The sequence below is a fragment of the Papaver somniferum genome, chromosome 2, assembly GCF_003573695.1.
Source record: "Papaver somniferum cultivar HN1 chromosome 2, ASM357369v1, whole genome shotgun sequence".
NCBI classification, from domain to species: Eukaryota; Viridiplantae; Streptophyta; class Magnoliopsida; order Ranunculales; family Papaveraceae; genus Papaver; species Papaver somniferum.
In genome coordinates, this window is record NC_039359.1 from 201,669,085 (window position 1) to 201,693,580 (window position 24,496).

A 24,496-nucleotide genomic window follows, 5' to 3' on the forward strand; every position below is an offset into this window, starting at 1 on the left:
ACGTTGCAATAGTTCACAACTGCAAGCGACCAGATATTTGCAACGGAAACTTAGCCGTTGCGAAAAATTGCAGAATCGACTTTCGCAACAGAGATGAACTGTTGCGACCGCACTTTGCAATTGCCACCTACCATTGCTAATCACCAAATTTGGTGTAGTGTTAGTATATTGAGAATCGAATGGTTATAAAGTTATATCTTCCAAGACGCCCGATGTGTCCTAAATCGTCTTGAGTAGTTGTTGAGAGAATATTATATAAAATAGATATAATGATCTAATTGCATCATAGTGGTGAAATCTAAACCCTGGGTTTTTCTTCTTCGTTATTTATTTCTATTATTAGTTTAATTATTATTCCATCTTTTTGGCTTAGTATTTATTAGAAAATTGAGGTAACAACTTTAATCCCCGTGGAACGGACCCGTATTTTGCATACTATCCCATCGATAACCGTGCACTTGCGGTACACAATTTAATTCCCAACACCGTACGCGTACTGGCATAACCAACTCAGTCTGGCTACTTAGGTACGCGTACCCGTTTGCATACTTAAGTAGGTTATGTTCTAAAATCGGATTGATCATGAACTAATACATATATATAATAAGGAATGCAATCTTTTGCAAACCGTGGTTATAATGTTCATGAAATGATTCGAGTGAATCAAAATCGATTTTGCTTTAATTGTGTCTTGTATACTTCTATGAGAATATAAACAATTGAATAACTCTCTAACTAGTTTCATTTGAGTCATTTGAAATAGTTGTGATGAAGATGAACAAGGTTAGTACGAAAGTGCTCATATGGCTAACCATTGGTTAACTATTGTTGAACCAACTAAGTGTACACGTTTAGGTACGGTCACTTTTATATAAATGATGGTACATTTCATTTGTGTATAACAAGCTAAGTTCGATCTAACGGTTGAAATATATTAGCTTGAATCTAATCAGGTTTTCATCTAACGGTGAATATTGAATGCTTTCTTACCAAGGTAACATTGATTGCAAACCATGATTTGGAGACTATATAAAGGAGAACTCTAGCAACTGAGAAGCCGAATCCCCACACCTCATGTGTGATACTAGTTGCGACTAGAGTCGATTCTCTTTTAACCTTAGGTTTTTTCCAAAACCATGTAGGTTAACAACTTGCAGACTTCATTGGGATTGTGAAGCCAGGCCTAACTATTTTCTCTGTAGTTGCGTGTTCTGATCTTGTTGTTTTCTATTGTGATTGAGTATTATCTTCTTTCAGATTTGCTCGAGATTTATTCTCTGATAGGCAAGATTGAAAAGTAGTCACAAACATCTTCATCTCATCGTTTGTGATTCCACAATATCTTTTTTCGTTAATTGATTAAGATTATTGTGAGGTGATTGATAATACTAGGTTGTTCTTCGGGAATATAAGTCCGGTTTATCAATTGGTTCCTGTTCACCTTGATTTATCAAAAGAAGAAACAAAACTCGTAGATATATCTATGAGAGACAGATTTATCTATTCAATAGACTTTTCTGTGTGATACATATTTGTTTATCAAGTCTTCGAATTTGGGTCGTAGCAACTCTTAGTTGTGGGTGTGATTAGCTAAGGGAATCAAGTGCGCAGAATCCGGCGTGGTTCAAGAGGCGTAAGGAACGCAACTTTACCTTGATCAGTGTCAGATTGGTTAGGGCTCAACTACATTACAGTCTGAAGTTAACTGGTAGTAGGCTAGTGTCTATAGCGGCTTAATACAATATGGTGTTCAAATCTGGACTAGGTCCCAGGGTTTTTCTGCATTTGGGGGTTCCTCCTTAACAAAATTTCTGGTGTCTGTGTTATTTCTTTTCCGCATTATATTTGTTTATATAATTGAAATATCATAGGTTTTGCATAAGTTCAATCAATTAGATAATCCAACCTTTGGTTGTTGATATAAATTGATTGACACTTAAATATTGGTTTTTGATACCGTCCAAGTTATTTCTTATATTCAATCAGGCTCGCGAATTTCTATTTGTTTGATTGCGGATTGAATTGAGAAATTGAGATATAACTCTTTGATATACTTTTCTTAAGATTGAGTCTAACTGTCTAGTTGATTCTCTTGAAAGTATATTGGAGTTAGTCCATACAGATTGCTAAGCGAAATATTGGGTGTGGTTGTTAGAGCCCCGCTTTTTCACAAGGTTTTCATAATAGTGCACCCGCTTCCTCACCATAAGGAAACGCATCTCCACATGTTGGGTGTACAAGTAATCAGGAACAACACAACACTAATCTTGATGTTAGTACCATGTCAAAATAAGAAGTGGAGAGGGTTAGATATCTACAAAATCCGCGAGAGACGCATCCCAAAGAGCATGAGAAGGAGGTCCAAACGAGTTCAACTATTCCGAGCACAAGGAATTCGAGCGTCAGGTAGAACGACATGAATAATCGGACCGGAGTCTGGCATTAAGGCAACTTCGAAAAAGTCGTCTTTCGTGAGAACAACATTACAAGTTTTTTAACATGAACAAACTACTCTCCATGAACACTTCAACAATGAATTCATGGCAACTTCTTCTATGACAAATGGAATTGGATAAGGTAGAACAACAATTGAATATACAACGTTACTCACAGTCAACCCAATATGAGAATGAGGACGCCGATGCCGATGCGTCAGAAGAAAATGATTATGAATACCGCATTGATTAAATGTACTAGCTAATTTTAATTTAAATATAATGGTTAAGATTTACTTAAATGTAATGGTTTAGTTTAACTAAGTTTTAATGTAGTTGCATTTAAATTATCAATTAATTTAAATAAATCCAATATATGTTATGACCGGTTATAACATGATTCCCAATATAGGTTGTAATCCGTTACACCTTGCTCCATGAAGTATCTTGTGACCAGTTACACCTTTCTTCCCGATTTAGCTTGTGAATGGTTACACCTTGCTTCCCAAAGGTATCTTGTGATCGATTACAATAACTTCCCAATTCATATTGTGACCGGTTATACCTTGGTTCCCAAAGTAACTTGTGACCGGTTACAACTTGCATTCCAATATAGCTTGTGATCGGTTACACCTTGATTTACAATGCAGCTCATGACCGATTACAACTAGCTATATTATATAGGTTATGACCGGTTATACCATAGATCTTAACAAGTTAAGATAGGTTATACCTTGTCATCTTATATTGGTCATTCTAAATATATTCAATAAAGAACCTGACCAATCATGATTTCTTTTCGATTATGAAACAAGTTCATATATACATTGTTTCCTAGGGTGAAATTGTTCCTATCTAATGCACACATAATCAAAAAACTATATTCAATAGATTATGTCGATGTCGTATTTAGGAAGTTCCAAAATATAAGCGTTTATACTTTGTACTATGTTTCCCTTGATACTTTGATCATACTATTATGACCAAGTCTCATCACTAGAGAACTATGAAAACACGAGGGTATAACAACCACACCCAATATTTCGTAGGACAATCTGTATGGACTAAACTCCAATATGATTCCGAGAACACCAACTTAAAAGTGAGACTCAATCAAGAAAGATATCAAAGAGATTTATCTCTTTCTCAATACAATCAGTAAATCAACTAGATAGAAATCCGTAAGACTGATTGTTATGAGAATAACTCGGATGGTACCATTGTCCAAGTGTCAATCAAGTCATATCCAACAAACAAGGTCGGATTTATCAACTATGATTGAACTACGCACAACATGTGATATTTCAATTATATAAACAAATATAATGTGAAAAATAAATAACACGGACACCAGAAAATTTGTTAACGAGGAAACCGCAAATGCAGAAAAACCCCGGGACCTGGTCCAGATTTGAACACCACACTGTATTAAGCAGCTACAGACTCTAGCCTACTACAAGTTAACTTCGGACTGGAATGTAGTTGAGCCCTAACCAAGTCTCACAACGCTTAAGGTACAGTCGCGTTCCTTATGCCTATTGAATCCCTGCAGGACTCTGCACACTTGATTCCCTTAACTGATCTCACCAACAACTAAGAGTTACTACGACCCAAAGTCGAAGGCTTATAAACAAATTTGTTTCCCACAGATAAGTCTATTATGGTTGTTGTTTCCGTCTTTAGACAAATCAAGGTGAACAGAAAACTCAACTAATAATGCGGTCTTATACTTCCTAAGAGCAGCCTATAAATATTAGTCACCTCACAATAACCTAACTGGTTTACAGAAGAAGTTAATGCAGAATCACAAGAGTCTGATACGAAGAACTGTTGTGGTTACTTTTTATATCTTACCCATCGGAGATAAATCTCGAGAAAATCTTAGAGAAGATTATACTTAACAAGATAGAAAAAGTAAGATCAGAATACGCAACTACATCGAAAATAGTTGGATCTGGTTTCACAAATCCCAAATGAATTCTTCAAGTCGTTAACCTAATAATGGTTTTGGAAAACCCTAGGTTAATAGATAATCGACTCTAGTTTGAAACTAGGACACATGAGAGTGTCAGGATTAGGTTTCCCAGATGCTAGAGTTCTCTCTTATATAGTCTTTCAAATCAGGGTTGCTTACAATCAAGCTAAGATAGCTTAGTAACAAAGCAATTGATATTCACCGTTAGATGAACTTCCGATTTAAGATTCAAGCTAAGCCTGCTTAGAAAATAATCAATTAATATCCACCGTTAGATGGTATTAGCTTGATACACACAAATGAAATATACCTATATTTAGATATGGATGAACCATATTTAAACGTGTATAACATGTTGGCTCAATAACAGTTAACTGAAGTTAGCCACATGAACACTTATAGTTTAGCCACATTCATCTAACACTTTTAGATCAAGTATGATGATCAATCAATCATGATAAATAATCAAATGAATCTAAATGTTATTTAAGGGAGTTGTTCAAATGTTCACTATCTCATAGAAATATCCATGAACAATTTGAAACATATTCGGTTTGGTTTGTAGTTGTAAAAAGTACTTATACAAGAACCAATTCATGAACATAATGCCACGGTTTTCAAAACAAGTTCGCATACCTTATTTCATTAAAGTTCCAGGGACCTTATTTCGCAAACTAAGTTTGCAAAAGAACCTGAGTTCATGAGTATGATTTGTCATACTTACCGATTTTAGAACCTAACCACTGTATTCGCAAACACAGTACGCGAACCGCAGTTCTGGACCTACCTAGTCTTAGCCTTTCGCAAACCATAGTTCCGGACCTTTGACAGTTAAACCCGTTCGCAAACACAGTTCGCAAACAAGAGTTCTGGACCTGAACTAGTATTCACAGTTCGGATACAAGGTACGCATACTTTGCTATATCCAGACATTGGTATTAGTTCTAAAACTCTCATTTAATCATTGAAACATTCTTGGAAGACAACAATGGTAATCTTACACATACCACTAGATTCAAGTAATTAATCGATTAATGCAAAACTTCCCAAGTTAACATCAAATGATTGTCCCACACAAATCATGTAAGATGTTCAAGGTAATTTTCACATGATCATCTTGAATAAATATTTAGTTTCTAACAAATAAATCATCTCCAACTAAAACCGTCAAGTAGATGATGAAGTTTAGATAAAGCTAAAAAGCTTCCAACACGTATTTCGAGAAATATATAAACGAGATAAACTCAACTTGAAATTTCAAATGTGCATAATGTAAAAGTCTATATAGCTATACGACTTAGTCTCTTTAGAAGATAGAATAGAATAGACTTCTGAGTGATAGATAATTTTTAGTCTCCACGTACCTTTTGTTGATGAAGTTCTTCCAAGCTCTTCCGTAGATCTTCTTCTTCAATTGGTGAACGTCGTGAAGTTTAATGCTCAACTACACACTTCTATCCTAATCCGAGACATAGCTATAAGTAAACTAGAAATCAAGTATATAGTTTTGATCAACTAAACTTTACAAACAAGCTTGAGATAGCAACACTTGCGAGTTCGACCGAGTAGTGCTCTAACATATTATATACAATATATACATCTTTGCATGTTATGTTTTCAATATTACTAACCTCAAGTGGAAGGATGATGTCCTCGTTGTAGTCGTTACTTCTTCTCATTCTTCAGGTCTTCAGACTAATACTTGTACGTTTCAACATTCCTAGACTTTCTAGTCTAACCTAAACGAAGTTGACTCTATTATTTTGATACTAAAATATGACAACCAAACTTGACATACCAATGCTTGGTGGTTTCAACCGAGCTATGCTCTAACAGGTCACAATTGAGGTAAGAGGTAGTAAGGATGGTTGGTAGTCGAGGCATAATGAGTAGTTGATGCAATAAATGATCTTGAAAAATGTTTAAATCACTTAGCATGTATACCAACTAAGGCTTGTTTCATTCTAACAAGATACAATGCTTCATAATCAAAAGTGCTTAACTATTTGGACAAAATTGTGAATTTCATCTTTTACAGTTCTAAACCATTGATAAAGCTTAAAGAAAAATATTCTTCGGAAAGATCTTTGTTCATAGACTTCGTAAAAGCTTTTAATATCTTAGGCCTCTCATAATATTCTTCAATTGTTACAGTCTGAGACAACTTATTAAAACTAGCAACATAATTATCAAAAGCAACATCCTCAAAGCGGCATCACACATCTTTAACAAAAGTATTTCGATTAATAAATTTTGTATTCTCCTGGTAATATAAAACTAAGGACCTTCTTTACCATCAGAATGAATTTAATCCAGATCTAGTTTTTTAACATTTTCTACCAAGTTAAGTTTAAAAAGACACTCACACTTACAGATATAACCACGAGGACTGCTATCATCAAACCTAGGAAAATATGATGAAGTTGAATTGTTGGTTGTACCTCGTGAAAAAGACAAATGAAGGCCCCAATATGTAGAAAATAATGCATTAGACAATTCTGGTCTACTTCAGCAAAATATTGAGCGTCTAATATTTTTCTGCTCATTTGGATTCACTACGGATCATGGTCCGGTTGAGAAAGGGATACAATTGGTGGTTATATATACCCAAGTATTTACAGAATACTGCGAATTGAGTAGTTTTTTTTTTCGTATAAGATGGAATTCTATTGGCAAAACAGTCTTCAAACAAACATAAAACAGACACTGGAAACAGAAAGCAAACAAACAGAGAGGAGAAGTGTTGGCATAGTATCATGTAGGGACAGTTTCCCTTGTATGATTATCAGACAACAATATTGTTTCTGTATTAATCACAACAGTAGCATAGCTACTTTCATTCCTGATATTAATTGTAAGCTTATCTAGTAACATAACTTGACTGATGAAATTTAGAATCTCATCCCTTCAAGCATTGATCAAAGAAGACTTCCTAGCATCCACAACAAGAGTGTCTGCTACTTTATTTCCTGTTCTCCTGGTGAATTTATAGCCCAAAAAGTTATTGCACTCCTTGAAGATATTCATTGCTTCCCTTACTAACCCCTGATTTTGCTATTTTAACACAGTTTCCTTCACTTATATGAAACATATTATACTTTCACAATCTCCTTCTATCCAAAAGTTCTCCATCCCTTCTTCTCTTTCCTATTTAGCTCCTTGAAGTAAGGCTAAAGTTTCTTCTTTTTCTGGAGATGAAGCTTTGAATATTCTCGACTTAGCTCTTATTCCTTCTCCTGCATTGTTTCGAAAAATTAGACCAAAGCCAGCATACAAAATGGAAGATATCCATGCAACATCAAAATTCAGTTTATAAAAATTCAGATCAGGTGATTTCCAAGTCGTATCAGAAGCTGAGACATTTCTATTAACTTTAACAGTTGCATCACTATTTAAGACTTTTTTAGATTGGTTACACCAAAAGTCAAAAAATCTCTGAATAGAGGAAGTTGATTTATCTTCAAAGATTATACCACATTTTTCTTTCCAGATAAACCAACATCTAATAGCACAAATCTCTGCCACGGTTTCCTTCCCTTCAAACCACAGACTACAATGTTCTTTAAAGGTCATGTTTGAAGTATTAACAGCTACTTCACCCGAAAAAGGGAGGCAGTGCCCATATTGTTTTAGCATACCATCATTCAAAAAATAGGTGTTGCAAGGATTCAATGTTATTATCACAAAAAATACAAGTATTATCTGTTTCAGGAACATATCAGTTTAGAATTTGTCTCACAGGTAATGTATCATTGATACATTTCCATATGAATAATTTCACTCTCTATGCCAAACCTATAATCCAAAATTTGCTCCAAAAATTTTTTATTTGCTCATCACAAGTATGTTTCCTACTCAATCTATCATATAAAGATTTTACAGTGAATATTCCATTCCTATTTAGTTTCTATCTAGGTTTATCCTGATCTAAGGTATCATTTAAATATGTAACAAATTTATATTCAAAATGGACTAAGCAGTCATTGTTATTTCAATAGAGTTGGCCTGAGTTTTGAGAACTGCCAACGAATTCTCTAAAATCGTCAACTGATCCGAATGAGTTTGCTACATATCAGCAACTTCTTTTACCATTAGTGGCCATTTGTTATGAGTCATGTACCCAGAAAATGATCTCTGAAACGAATTTCCCTATTCTATTACAAGGACACACAAATTACCTTCTCACCCATCATAGAAGTTGAGCCTCAATTAAAATTTCATTCGATAACTTTTTTAACCTCATCGCTTACAATCGTACCTCATAAACAATACCTACTAAATCTATGTCATAAATAAATGACAATAATCAAGCCTTTAAATGCATATATCGAAAAAACACTACCCTAATCAAATATTATCTCCTGGTGGGTATGTTACCAATAGGAAATTTTTTAGGAAGTTCATCAATAAAAATAATTTGATGATATCTTCATGTCTGGTGGTGCATTCACTTGGTCTAATTCTCAGAACCCCCCAATTCTGAGTAGACTTGATAGGTTTATGTTTACTGCTGATTGGGAAGAGAGATGGATTTCACTTATTCAATACAGATTGAAGAGACCAATATCATATCATGCTCCAATCTTTCTTGACTTTAATGCAGGTAATCAATCTAAGTCTCCTTTTAGATTTGAAAATTATTATCTTTCCCATCCTGATTTTTTGAAGCAAATGAAAACTTGATGGAAAAACTTGACACTTACTTGGAAACCTAGTTATGTCTTTGCTAAGAAATTACAAGTCTTACAATTTTTCATTAAAAAAATGAGGTAGAGAGGTATTTGGGTCTTTACAGAAGGAAGTGGATAAATTAATTAGAGACTGAAATTGATGTTCTAGATAGTTTAGAGGAGATTAATGGTTTATCTCATGAGGATTTCATTGAAAGGGAAGTGGCTAAAGTTAACCAAAAAAAAACATCTTTAAATTTAGCTAGGAAATGGTTAGCAAGATCTAAAAAGAAGTTGCTAGCTGATGGGGAGAGGAATTCACATTTGTTTTCACAAGAATTCTTCATATAATCAAAGAGTGAACTCTATTAACTCTTTGATTATAGATGGTGAAATGTCCCATGACAAAGAAAAATAAATGAAGAGGCTAAAAAGTACTACATGAATTTTTCCAGTGAAGACACTCCTCACAGACCAAAGTTTGATGGCTTAGATATCCCTTCTATCTCTGTTCAACGTGCTATTATGTTAGAGAAACCTTTTGGTATGGAGGAAGTAAAAAAGGTAATATGGGGTTTTGGTTCAAATAAGTCTCCTGGACCTGATGGGTTCACTATGGAATTCTATAAAGTTGTTTGGGAGGTTGTTAATTTTGATCTTATGGCTGTCATCAAGGAGTTTGAGACTTGTGGTAACTTGGATTGGAGGCTTAACTGCAGAAATATCATCTTTATTCCTAAATGTGAAGGTGTTGTGACTATGAATAATTTCAAATCTATATAAGTTTAATAAGGGAGTCTATAAAATCATAACTAAGTTGTTAGTTGATAGGTTGAAGGTGGTCATGCCTACCATTATATCTGATTTCCAAGAGGCTTTTGTGGATAGTAGGCAAATCACAGATGTCATTCTCATTTCCTCTGAGTTGATTTATTCAAGAGAAAGAGATAAAATTCCAGGGTTAGTGGTGAAAGTGTATTTATATAAGTCTTTTGATAGTATCAACTGGAACTGCTTAGATTACACTCTTTCAAGATTTGGTTTTGGGTTGAGATGGAGAAACCAGATTAAATGGGTTATTTCTGAAACAGTATTTTTTATGTCTATTAATGGTAGTGCTTCATCTTTATTCAGAAGTAGTAAGGTAATAAAACATGGAAATCCAATATCTTCTTTTCTGTTTATTATCGTAGTTTAATTTCTTTCTATTTTGATCAAAAGGGATGCATCTCTGGAGCTTATAGCTGGTTTTAGGCCTGTTGATGGTGGTGATGTAATAAACCATTTGCAATTTGTATATGATCTTATAGTGTTCTTAGATGATAATGTGGATCAGATAAAGAACCTAAAAAACATTTTGCTGGCATTTGATCTTATTTCAAGGTTGAAAGTTACTTTAATAAAAGTGCAATTGTACCAGTAGGAACATATGAAGTTGCATCTGAGTGTGCTTCTATTTTTTGGTGTCAGTTGGCTTCTTTCCCAATGAATTATCTTGGTATTCCATTGGGGAGTAATTCCAAAGTTGTTGGTGTTTGGGAGGTGATTCTTCAAAAATTTCAGAAGAAACTGAATTCATGGAAAATGAAGTACTTATCAAAGGGTGGTAGACTAATGTTAATTCAAAATGTTTTATCTAGTTTACCTCTATATTATCTATCTCTATTTCAGTTACTAGTTTTAGTGAAAAAGAATATGAAAAAGATTATGAGACATTTTTTGTGGGGACCATCAGTTTCAAAACCAAAGAAGAGCTGGGTTGGATGGAAAAATGTTTCATTGCCTAAATATGGTGCAGGCGTGGGAATAAAGAATCTTAGACTAATGAATATAGCTCTACATGCAAAATGGATCTGGAGATACGGAGTTGAAGAGAATGCACTATGGAGAAGAATTGTTAACCAAAAGTTTGGAGGTAACTCTAAATCTTTTATCCTAATTTGACAAGAAACCTATAAGGAAGAGTTTATGGACAGGAATTTTAAAAGGGAAAAATATTTTTGGTCCTTTTTTAGGTGGTCTCATGTTTGTTTAGTCCTTTCAGAAATCACCTTTTTCATTTGGTCCATAATTATTTAAAAATATTAAATGGAACAAAGTATCCTTCTGTGTTAATTTCTACTTATTTTTTGTAGCAGTTCATTCGTCAAAATGAACTCCTGTTAATTTCTACTTATTTTTCAGAAATCACCTTTTATCAGGAGTTCATTCGTCAAAATTAACTCCTGATAAAAACCTATATGAAACCAGAGTTTATTCGTCAAAATGAACTCCTGATAAAAAAAATATAAACCAGAGTTCATTCGTCAAATGAACTCATGATAAAAACCTATATAAAGTAGAGTTCATTCCAGAAATGAACTCTTTATAAAAACATATAAACCAGAGTTTATTCGTCAAATGAACTCCTGATTAAAACCTATATAAACCATAGTTCATTCCAGAAATGAACTCCTGATAAAAACCTATATAGACCAGAGTTCATTCGTCAAATGAACTCTTGATAAAAACCCATGTAAACCAGAGTTCATTCCAGAAATGAACTCTTGATAAAAACCTATATAAACCAGAGTTCATTCCAGAAATGAACTCCTGATAAAAACTATATAAACCAGAGTTCATTCGTCAAACGAACTGCAGCAACATCATCTTCGTCGTCTTCAACAGCAGCACCAAACATCATAGTCTTCAAAACAGCATCAACAACATCATATTCATCATGTTCATCATCTTCAACAACATCAAACAATAGAGACGAAAAAAGAAACACAAAAACTACATCATCTTCAAAAAATAAATCATCATCATCGTCTTTGGCATCGGCAACATCATATTCGTCGTATTTATCATGTTCATCATCTTCAATAGCAACAGTAAATCAACAAAAGACGAAAAAGAAATGCACAAACTTCATCATCTTCTTCTTTATCGTCTTCATCATCATCATCATCAACAGCAGCATTAGCAGAGTAAAAACAACCCACAAACGTCATTGTTCATCATCATCTTCATCTTCTTCATCATGAGCAGAGAAAAAAATAGGGAGAAGAAAAAAACTAGATCTGAAAATAAAGAAGAGAGAGAAAGTAAATCTGAAAATAGGGTTAATTGGAGTTTGATACTTACATTTTGTCCAACATTAGTGTTTGGTCTAACTTTTGTCCAACTTAGGGGTTGGTACCTGGAAATGACGTTGACCCGCGTTGACCCGGTTAAGTCATGGCGTCTGTAAATTTTCAGATAATTAATAGGTAATTACTAAAATATATTTGTCTTTAGTAACAATGACTAACCTTGTCCTCAACCCATCAAACACATGGATGGTCCATATTAGATCTCTACACATTTACGAGATTAGTGGCTAGGATTTGAAAACTTTGTTTCACTTATTCATCTCTCCTGAAGAGGAGAAAATCTGCATCTTCTTCTTCTTCTTAAACCCATACACACACATAAACCCCAATCTTTATCTTTTTTTATTTTTTGAATCCCATACGTACCATCACCTACCTGAAATAATTTCCTCTCTTTTTTTTTCTTTCTCATATGAGGTTAAAAAGAACTTGAAATTTCATATTGAAATTCAATTTCATATTTAATTCCTTTGAGATTAAATCCCATTCATATCAGAATTCATATTCGTCGATTTTTTTCCCAAACCCTAAATCACAACCCTTAAACCCATTAATCGTGTTCCATAAAGTTTTTATTTCGTCTTAATTTTGAGATCTCATTTTTAGTATTTCAAATGATTCGATGAAGTTCTGAAGAAATGCTTAATTTGGTCACTTATTCGTATTTGATTCGTGAGTTTTTAGTGTGTCTAATTTTGATTTGTGAGGTAATTTTGAGGTTGGGAATGAAATCAAGATTGAAATATTGGGTTCTTTTAAATTTTTAATGTGTTCATGATGTTACCAATTGTAGGAGGTTCGAAAACTATGTATGGTTTTATTTTCTGTTAGACAATCAAAAAATAGTTGTGATTTAAAGATGGGTTTGTCATTAAACTTAAATTTTGTTTCTTCATAATATTTGCAGAAGATTTATGCAAACTGAAATCATTACTGACGATTGTCTTTCTTTTCCTTTTATCTTATTAGATGCATGATTTTTTTTTATGAGATGATTGAATTTGTGATACGAAAGTTAAGTTGAATGACAACAAATGAAATGGGAATGTACAAGAAACTGTGATTTTTATTTCGGGGAAGAACATGAAATTAGGGTTCTTCTTGTTAACGGCAATCTAACAGAGCTAAGTATTTAGATTTTGTTTATTTTTTTGATAATTATTAAAAAGAAGTCATGGTCAACTAGTGTCAACGTCAATTCCAAGTACCAACCCCTAAGATGGACAAAAGTTAGACGAAACACTAATGTTGGACAAATGTAAGTATCAAACTCCAATTAACCCCTGAAAATAAGACATTTTCTACTTTTTTGTATATATATGGACCCAAAAGGGTATTTCTGCCACTACAAGATGACAATTACGTCATCCATGATATCACCCTAGGACCAAATCATTATTTCTAGGACCAAACAATAATATATATTTTTAAAAGGGACCAAACAGATAGTTGACTAGGTCAACAGGACCAAACTCACTCTAATATATTATTTCTAGGACCATATATATGGTATTCCTATATTTTAAAAAGCAAGGAGCAAGTGGAAAAAACTATACTTTACAGGTGAATAGTGGTAACACGTATGTGTTCTGAAAGGAAAATTGGGTCAATGATCACTCAATGAAGGAATTATTTCCTGCTCTTTACGAGATTAGTAGATCTAAGGATGCTACTATGCAGGACTTGTATCCAAATGAATGAAGGGATTTGAATTTTTGTGGGGCACTAAAAGAGAGTGAAGTTGATGATGTAGCACAACTCATTCCTCTTTTTCCAGTCATTAATATAGATGGTGGATATGATCAAAGAACTTGGAAGTTTGGTGACTCATTCTCTGTTGCAGGTCGTTAGAGGGAATTAGAAAATGATGGACTCATTTCTTTTCCACATAAGAGTTTATGGAATCCAAAATTTCCACAAAAAGTTATGTTTTTTTTGTGGTATTTATGTTATGATGCTGCACCTACTATTGATAAACTGAAGGGTAAGATTGTTGTTAATGGTTGCCTTTTGTGTAACAAAGATGCAGAGTCAAATCATCATATTTTTTTCATTGCCAGACTACAAGAGATATCTGGCTTTACTTCTTGAAATGGTATAATTTGCAGTGGGTTTTTCAGAGTTCTTTAAGACAAACACTTGGGAGTGGAGCAGAAGAAAAGGAGTAAATTTGTCTAAGAGAAGAAGGATTTGAGACCTAATTCCTTTTGCCATTTGGTGGACTGAACTGGATTGAGAGGAACAACAGGGTTTTTAATGGTAAATACCAGAGCATGGATGAAATTATTGACAGTGTCAAAATTCTTATTTACAACTGGTCTGTAAGCTCTAATCTCTTTGAGGGTGTCTCTATTAACCAGGACCTGAGTAATTGGAAGTTATGCTTGGTCCTTTGTAATTATAGCTCTACTATAATTGAGCCTTGTCTTGTTTTCTTCACAGTTCACCATCATCTTATTGGTTTAACTGTTTTTTAATCGATTGCCCTTTTTGAGTTTAAAAAAAAAAATCTTATAACTTAGTCCCTTACTAACAATTGGAAGGACAGACAAACGGAATAAGCTAACTCAAATTTAAATCCCAATAAAGTTACCCGAGTCCACAGGTATATGACATGCATATACCGTTCTACCTACTAGAATTCTACTAATGGAGATTGATGGGCCACGATCCCCGTTTTCCCCTCTCTCCTCCCTTTTTCCTCTTTCTCATTTTTCTCTGACGATAACAGAAAATTAGCGTTGAAACTCTTTCTGCTCAGATCGGCTCCATAGGAGCGGATCTGAGCATACCCAAATCTTAGAAACCCTTTCTAGATCTTTAATCAACTCCCTTGTATCAGTTTCTAGTTTATGTTTCTTTTTTTCAAGTTGCTTTTCTAGGGTTTGCAAGATTTAGATCTGATGGTACTTTTGTTTCTTCAAAGTTGATGATAATCAAGATAAAGGTTTTAGTTCTTGTCAAAAGAACAAATTAAGACTATTGCAACTATAAGCTCTACTTCAAATACAGCAACAACAACAACAATATCAGTTCCTAGATCGAGTTCATCAACAATTTTATCAACTGTTCCAAGTGTTACCAAGACTCCTTTGCCGATTCAGGCCGGTTCAAGTCGACACAGACAGATTCAGACCGTTTCAGAATACCATGATTACTTTAGATGTTGTTTGTTTGATTACTTTAGCTCATGTTACTTAGATTTATATGTATTAGGCAAAACTTGGTTTGATCTTTTCAAGATCTCAATACTGCTATGTGCAGTGATGCAAATCGGTTTTATTTGGTTTCAAGCAAAATTAATTATCTAGCCTGCTGATAGAGTTTTGTCCTCTAGATTACATGGTTTTGAAAAAAACTTGGTTGGATCTATAGAAGATCCCATGACTGCTATCTACAGTGCTGCAAATTTTTTTGGTAGCATACCAAACAAAACCAATTTGGCCCCTTGATGTGGTATTTTCCTCTTGGAACTTTTAAATAGTTGTCTGGTTTGTAAGGTTGGGTTTGATAGTCAAGAACTGAGGGAGATATATATATATATATATATATATATGAAACTTGATAAATATAAGATGATATTGAAAAAACTCTGTAATGAATCCTGTTTTTTTCAATCGGCTTTATTAATCCAAGTTTGAGGTGCGCCTCTTTTATGGAAAAAAATGTTACTAATGATTTTTACAATGCTAATGCTATTTTTCACAAATGGAATCTCTTTGATTGAATATTGTCGTCAACTACTGTGATAAAAAGAGCATTTGAATGCATACCGGCTACGGGAGTTATGCTTTAAAAAACACAAAATTGGTCAATTAACTCAATAACAACAATTCCCTGGTTAAAAAGACATGTAAAATTTGATACTGTTTAAATAGACGAGAATGCAAAGACAGCCAGGATGTAAACAGTTTCATCCTACCCATTTTCAAATATTTTCTTTTAGTTTTAATTTACATCAGGATGCATCCAGTTTCACCCTCGCTATGTTTTAAGTTTAAGCCAGGATGAATCCAAATTCATTCTTGCTATTTTTTTAGTGTCAATTTCACCCATACTAATTTTTACTCGTCCATTAAAATCTTGTTTTAAAAATATTTGAACAACCGACCAAATTTGTCTTTAAAAAAAGAAGAAAAAGAAAACTATGGGATTTGGTGTACCAAAAAGGAAAATTCCATGGGATTTGAACTTACATGCGCATGAGTGAAAGCATGTGCTTTTGGATACCAATTTTAAGCAACATCCTATCTTCATATCATGTGTGTGTTTTGTCAAACCCTAGCTTAATTAGCTTCCTTTTTAAAGTAAAAGTTTATGCCTACAAATACATCTAATATTTGTGTGTTTCTCCAAAAAGTTTAAACAACATAAACTAATCATTTGGTTACGTGCAGTCACACACAAAATTTCCATAACTCATATTTCAAACACCTACCTTTTCCTACATATGGATTATGGACTTCCTAAATTTCTTCAGTTGATCAGCTTTTCTATATTTATTTATCAGTTATCATCATCACCTCACAATATTAATTTAACAAACATATTAAAATGATATAGTTTTTCATTTGTTACATCACAACGACGAAGTTCACACAAACTTCAATTTGATTTCCTTTTGGCTAAACGCGTTGAATATATAAATATAATATATATAATTCTTGTAATTAGAATCGTTACATTTCATTTTCAGCTTAAACATCAGTTGCATGGATTTAGATCGATATGTCATGCGGTTTTTTACCGTCTCTTGTGTTGGAATTATTCAAGTTGATTCTGTTTTTGTGTCATTTAGTAAATTGGATTAAGTTGAATTCTAGAGCACGGCGACAGGCCAATAATCTAAAATACTTCTCCTGTTCTTTTCTGTTAAAGAATATCACAGTATTATTTTATCGGGTTTTTAGTTTGTGATGTTAATATGTTTCTCAATTTTCTTTGAATCCATCGATCGGCATCGATGAAAACCAGGCGCTTTGTCTCTACTATGTCCTGATAACGAAACTAGCTGACTAACTTCTATTGAGAGCCTGCTTGGTTGAATATTTCATCAAAATTAATATTTCCTCCATTTTTAAAAAGACATACTATCATTTTTTTTTAATTTCGCCTATACATATATGTGCTCGGTATTTGTCGGGAAAAGCATCTCTCCCCACTTCCACATATTAGGAAAATGTCACAGTTTTATATCTTTTCCTTGGCATTTTATTAATAATGACCCATCTAAAGTATGAACCCACTTCCTCACCTTTTTGCTCTTAGGATACACTCGATTTTACTATATAATACGGTGTTATTTTTGTTTCTGCAAAAGAGTTGTTATCACTTTTTCATTCTATTTTATTGAAAAAATGATAGCAATGTTTTTGCAAATATAGGGGAAGTATTTATCTTGAATATAATTAATTTAAGAAAAGGAAAACTTGCACAAAAATGTTTAAAATAATGCATTAACAAAAATAAAATGCAGAAGAAATTATATGTAGGGAGTAAGGTAACAAACATTCAACTACAGTAGCACATAAATGAAGGAGAATTTCTGGTTTTTGTCTTTCCTCTATCTACTTAAGAGAGCAAATCCCGGGTCTTGTGTTCAGTACCCAAAAAACAAACAACGTCAATCTATCCATCTACCTTCTTTTCTCTTCTCTCCATCAGTGAGACCAGCATACATAATTGAACAAGAAACGAAAGGAAGGAAAAGTTAATTTCATCAAAAGAAAGAAGGACAAAAAGAGAGAGCAAGAAAATAACTACTTGAATTGTAATTTTTTTTCATTATGTCAAACATTTCAGGAGATAGTGGGAGTTTCTCTTCTGGAAACACTACTCAAGAAGTAGTAGCTCAACAACATCTTTATGACCAACAACAACTTCAAGATCATTTAACTCATGATGGCAGCTCTAATTCCATTACTACTACTATGGTTAACAGCAACATCTCCCCTCCCTTACAGCTACCAAGTGTTCTTAAGAAGAAAAGGAGTCTACCAGGAACTCCAGGTAATCTCATCTTCTCTGGCTCTATTCATACATTCATTTTCTGAAAGACGAAAGAGGTTTGAATGGAGATCAACAAAGTCGAATACTAGTTAATAAGCTTTTGTGTCACCAACAACATATTCCAACCACTAAATTGGTTAGTTATAAATATCTTTACCTCAATCTAGCTATATATAGTATTTTCATTTATGAGAGTTTTATCATGTTGAATTTTGATTACTTAGTAACTTAAACACGACTAACTAGCATGTTAGAGGCTTGGTTTTGGTGATCTGATCATGGGTTTTCGTCTTTATAACAAAGTAATATAAAGAAGAGCTCTTATATGACACATTTTCTGATTTTTCATGATATGGGTTCTCAATATTATGATCTTCACAAATATTACTGTTATATAAAAGCAGTAGCTAGAGGATTATTGCGAGTATATATTTTGGTTGTCAGATATACCTATATAGAGAGAGGCTAGGGGTTCAATTATTGGTTATAGCTATATATATTCATACAGATAGAATCGCAGTAATTGTCAGGAGGAAGCTTGGCTAAGTCTCCAATATCACTGTTTTCAATTATTGTTCCAAGACTTTATCTATCCACATGAAATCACAGTATTTTAAACTTTCTGGAACTATGTACCAATAGTCACATAAACTCTAATTGTTTTCCGATTTGGTATAAATAATATAGACCCAAGTGCAGAAGTCATTGCGTTATCGCCAACCACTCTAATGGCAACAAACCGGTTCGTATGTGAAATTTGCAACAAAGGATTTCAAAGAGATCAAAACCTTCAATTACACAGAAGAGGCCATAATCTTCCATGGAAACTCAAGCAAAGGTCGACTACGGAAATTCGAAAACGGGTCTATATTTGTCCTGAGCCGTCATGTGTTCACCATAACCCGGCTAGGGCATTGGGAGACTTGACAGGTATCAAAAAGCATTTCTGCAGGAAACATGGTGAGAAGAAATGGAAATGTGATAAATGTTCTAAGAAATATGCAGTTCAATCAGATTGGAAAGCCCATTCAAAAACTTGTGGTACTAGAGAATATAAATGTGATTGTGGTACAATTTTCTCGAGGTAATAAATTTAATTACTTAGTCGCCCTTGATTAACCCACTAAACTAGTAGAAATGTAGTTACACCATATAATAGACCCACAGCAACTATGCGCAAGAGATACATTTAAACGGCGTTGCAAAAATATATGCAACAACATAAATAAATTTGGCACGTTTTTCCAATGTAAAGTCCATTGTTTGTTTTTGTGGTAGTAACCAACAGAGATTGCAACTCGATTGTGTGTAATATTAGGATTTGAAAATTGAAGTTTAAAATTGTTGTGAACTTTTGTCTTTGCAGAAGAGACAGTTTCATTACTCACAGAGCATTTTGTGATGCATTAGCAGAAGAAAACAACAAAGTTAACCAAGGATTAATGTCAAACATGGAAGTAAAAATACAAGGGCAGGTATCCGATTTGATGTCTTCTATGCCGATAAACAATACTTCGCCTGAAATCAACGAAAGCGATGCTACAAACCCATTGAGATCACATTCTCATTCAGATCTCATGGTTATGCCATTAAAGCCTTTAACTATGACAGGGGGAATGTTCTCAAGTTGCTCCGGTACTCTCTTTAATGGTCATAGAAGCAACTCTTCAGCTAACTCTTCATGTCTTCAATTAAATGCTAATAACGGTTTATCAAGTTTCGATGGTTTAGATGACGGTAAAATTGGTCGGCAAATCGTTGGAACGGCTCATATGTCGGCAACGGCATTGTTACAAAAAGCAGCTCAAATGGGTGCAACTGCGAGCAGTAATATCAACTCATCACCAATGATGCAAAAAAGTTTTGTTTCTAGCATGGCTGGATTAGATAACAGTCATCATCAGTTTAACAGTGTAAGATCTTCTTCAGCGTCGCCTTTTGTAGAAAACAGCAATAACGCTAGTTCCTTGGATTACATGCAAACATCACAATCAGATCATCCAGTTCATGATGGAATGGTTAATAGCGGAGGAGGATTTATCAACCAGTTTTTGCAAAAAGGATTATCACATCAGGAAATGTCGACGCCAAAGTTCATCGATCCAATAAAGGGTAGTGGGAATAGTAACGATATCTGTTCATCACCATCCGGAATGAATAACATGGCAATGTTTACTGGTTTATTCATGGGAGGTGATCAACAACATGGGTTTTTAAAGAACACTGAACTCCAGCAACAACAACATGATCAAAACAGTGGCACTACTAGTATGTCAACAACACCGGTGAGAAGTAATGTGAATTCCGGGTTGGTGAATATTCCCGGGGCTGGAATTGGCGGAAAAAATCCAATCGGGTTTTCGAGATTTGGCGACAACAATGATGACGATATGATGACTGTTGATTTCCTGGGCGTTGGAGGATTGCAATTAAGAACTTCTACTCATCCAAATTTCAGTAGTGAACAACAACAAAGAATGGACCAGTTTGCAGCTATTAGTCAACAAAGGTTGCATAACTCTTTTCAGTTACAAGCTGCAGAGATGTCATCACATAATAACCAAGCAATGGAAAAACCCATATGGGATACTTAACAAGAGTTATTTATAAAACAGACCGCGGTATCTAAGGATTTTCTCTCTGTCAGGCACGGCCCATTTGAATAGGATAAAGGCGAACGTTATAACTAAAGGTTGGTTCCCTTGTTAAATTTTGTTTACCACTGATCAAGACATGGAAAACATCTTTCCCGTGGAATATGGAATAGCATAGAGGTAGAACATAGTATAGAGAGGTAGGCCATCTCTTTGAGTTAGCGCTCGTACACCCCTTAGTAACATAAGGTGGTTATTTAGTAGTAAAACAGGAAGAGAGAATCACAAGGTCAAGGTGGACCTTCTCTTTTGTAAAGGAGGTAGTGGCCAACAACAATGCAATCGAAATAAGTTGTTTTCAGTAATGTCAGTTTTATTTATGCACATTTTACATCGTCCTTTGTGATTACTATTGCACATTCATGAACAATATATCTACTTGGAATTACTAGGAATTTGAGTACTATAACCTGACCAAATTGGGATATACTCAATTTTAAATGGACTCTTTTTAAGGGCTAAGGAGGAATTCTAATGGGTGAAATTATAAAACGACACGTATCCTATCCTAAATCAGTTTCTTTTTTTTTTGAGAGAGAAAAAGGGTAATATTAAAATTAAAATCTAACATGCATCAAAACGATGAATATTACCACAGTTACAAGAAATGAAATCAGCCGCTACCGGTTACAGCATCCCAATGACATATCAAGGTACTAAATCAGTTTTCATTTTTTCATTTCATCTTTTTCTCTTCTTCTTCTCCTCCGCCTCTACCTTACCGGCTTTCCCATCCCCCACCATTGAAAACTCGTCGATTAATTCGTCGTAATCGTCGATTCGAAAATTCCGACTAATCTTCAAACATGGAGCCACCGCGCCTAAGGCTAGTCTGAAAAATACAAATAGAAAACGCAATGAATATAACCCTTGATTTCCAAATTTAGTTCAACAAAAGAGAAGAAAAAGCATTTGAAAAAGAAGAAATCAACACCGCTGAAAAAGGAGAAATGGCGCGATTGAGAAAGTAAGGGCCTACTTAAACTCACTCCAGTACTTCAATTTCATGTTTGCGTGTCAAATTAGGTCAGAAAAATCGAATTTATGAATTTGCAGTTATTTAGCCGGCAAGGTGTTTGTTCCACGACCCTTCCGACTTTTCATATTTAGGGTTAGTCGGCAAGCTCTTAGGTTGAAGATCTTGACGGCTGTTGTATACCTGTAACTGATTTTTACAGAGTCGGTAAGGTATTCAACCTAAGAGCTTTTCGGCGATTTTTTTTTTTAGTCGGAGGGTTATAATTTTTTAACCTGTCGGCTGTATTTGAATAGCTTGTGTCTCCTGATGCCTAAAGTTATAAAGTCGTTATGGTATTTGAATACCACCATGCCGGATGTATTTTAACCGGAACTGAATTGGTTATAGACCATGCCGACTAATTATGTAGAAAATCCTTGTATCTACTGTGTTCATGGTTGTTATAAGCCGGAAGGTTATTTGAATAAGACCCTGTTGACTATAGTTTAGCCATGTAATTTAGTTGTCGACCCTTCCAACCATTGTTCCTCCGGCTTGATTATATTTGTCGACCCTGCCGACTATTGAATTTTTTTCTTAATTGTTCTTGTCCAGGTTAGCAAAGGGAAAGAAGAAAAGTATTACTTCTCCTTTAAGACCTTCTCGCTTTAGTGACAAACTTTTGACTGCAACACATCGAGGGCCATTAGTTGATCCGGGAACACTCAAGATCCATGAACGGAATGATTCTCAACCACCACCGGAACCAAATGATTCAGATGAAACTCCATATGAATACCAATCAATTCCATCTGGTAAAAGAGGTAATGATGATGATGATGTTGAAAGAAGTACGGCTGCTGGAGGAGGTAACAATGATGATGATGATGATGATGATTACGACGGTAATGGAGATAAAGATAAGGATAGAGAAGACGAAATTGTTGAAGAGGAAGAGGAAGAAGAAGAAGGTGGAGATAATCAACAAACTCAAGTTAATGATCAACAAACCCAAGCTGCAACTACAACTGAAACCGGAAATAAGAAGAGGGTTATCACTAAACCAGCCGATTCCCACATGCCTCACTCTCACTTGAAGGTTACACTGAAACCACGAGAGACGAAAAGATTGTGGACATGTTCTTTTTGGATACAAAGACTCATGGGCATGTGAAATCCAATATACTGTCGTAAGTAATCTCAATCCGTCTTTATTTTTTATTTAAGTGTATCTATCTTAAATTTTCTTCAAGTGTTTGTATTTCTTTTCATTTTGTATTTTTGGTATTTAGGATCACAAGCATGCCATATGTATCTTGAGGCGCTAAGATTCATGTTCAATGATTAAGAAATGGCCACTTGACAAGGAATGTGACGAGTTGCAATCGATTGTCAAGAACTCCGAGTTGTGGCCTGTGGTGGGGAGTTCGATTGTTGAGTATGATAGAGTCACCGTATCTGCATTCTTTGAGAGGTTCTACGAAGAGACTGATACAATGTTATTCCCATTCGGTGAGATGGCGATAACTCCCGATGATGCTCATCAAATTATAGGCCTCGAGGTTGAGGGAAAAGCAATCAGTGATGGCTACGATGATGGCATTACTTGGGACAAGATCTTCGAGTTGACAAAAATTTTGTTCCGTTGGAATCATATTGATATGGAGTCTATGCTTGTGATGAATGATGGTTATCTAAGCAAGAAGTTTAATCCGAAGAAGTTGAGGGACACATTTTCTGGAACCAAGAAAATCTATGATAAGGAAGGAAGGGTGGACTTGGTGCGAAACAATGGTACCGCGTCAGATTATTTGTTATACGTCTTGGGAAAATGTATCTTCCCCGACAGTTCCAGAAGCTTGGTCGACGCCAAGTATATTGAACTATTGCATCCATTTGATCAGATGCATGAGTATTATTGGGGTACTACGGTGGTCGCCTTCTTGAACAATGAGTTGACAAAGGCTTTAAGGGAATTCACTACGCAAGTTAACGGAAATCTATGTCTCTTCCAGGTAATTTTATTGTCTAAATGCGTGTATTTGATCAGATGCATATGTATTTGCAAAATGCTTGTAATATAAGATGCTTACTAAACTTTGTGTTTGCATAGGTTTGGATATATGAGCACTTCCCTACTTTGGTGAAATCCAACCCCCACGTCAAAGCGAACACTAAGATTGCGATTAATAAGCCAAGAGGACAGAAATACAGTTTTAGTGGTGCTCAGGATAAGGATATGCCGCAGCAGCTTATCAACATGCGAATCGCGTTGGAAAAATTGACTGCGGATGAGGTAATATTTGATATGTATCGAGATGCTAGAAATCAAGGTTTAATCCAAAGAGAGATGATGTTGCATTCTAATGTGGTCCCTTGTTGTACACACATGGATTGTCAATGTACGATCCACATCGGGTAATACGACAAGTGGGTTACGTCCAAGAAGAACCCCATCCGGATGATGATACGTTCTTTAAAGTGCAGAGAGAAGGGTGCACCACATCCCAAAAAAGTATTGACGTATGTTACCCTCCACCAGGTAAATCTCATTGGAACGGAAGAAGTGAGCGTAAATTCGATACGAGTCTTTTGGACGAGGTGACCAAAGGTTATGAAGATCATGAAAATTACATGTTGTGGCACTTGGGTTTTGCTCGT

The 24,496-nt window shown here is 34.7% G+C and overlaps 1 protein-coding gene across 1 annotated transcript; it reads left to right on the top strand.

The window, feature by feature from the left end:
- Positions 1-17,730: 17,730 nt before the first annotated feature.
- Positions 17,731-21,149, top strand: LOC113354387 (protein indeterminate-domain 2-like). The gene is made up of 3 exons (XM_026597732.1): positions 17,731-18,223; positions 18,911-19,307; positions 19,590-21,149. The coding sequence occupies exons 1-3, from the start codon at positions 18,001-18,003 to the stop codon at positions 20,815-20,817; spliced, it is 1,848 nt and encodes a 615-aa protein (XP_026453517.1). The 5' UTR covers positions 17,731-18,000; the 3' UTR covers positions 20,818-21,149.
- Positions 21,150-24,496: the final 3,347 nt, after the last annotated feature.

What these genes read in the sequence shown, in the direction of transcription:
- LOC113354387 (XM_026597732.1), top strand. Translation starts at nt 18,001, where the DNA reads ATGTCAAACATTTCAGGAGATAGTGGGAGTTTCTCTTCTGGAAACACT. An exon ending in GAGTCTACCAGGAACTCCAG is followed by an intron (nt 18,224 to 18,910) that starts GTAATCTCATCT and finishes TAAATAATATAG; the next exon opens with ACCCAAGTGCAGAAGTCATT. An exon ending in TGTGGTACAATTTTCTCGAG is followed by an intron (nt 19,308 to 19,589) that starts GTAATAAATTTA and finishes TTGTCTTTGCAG; the next exon opens with AAGAGACAGTTTCATTACTC.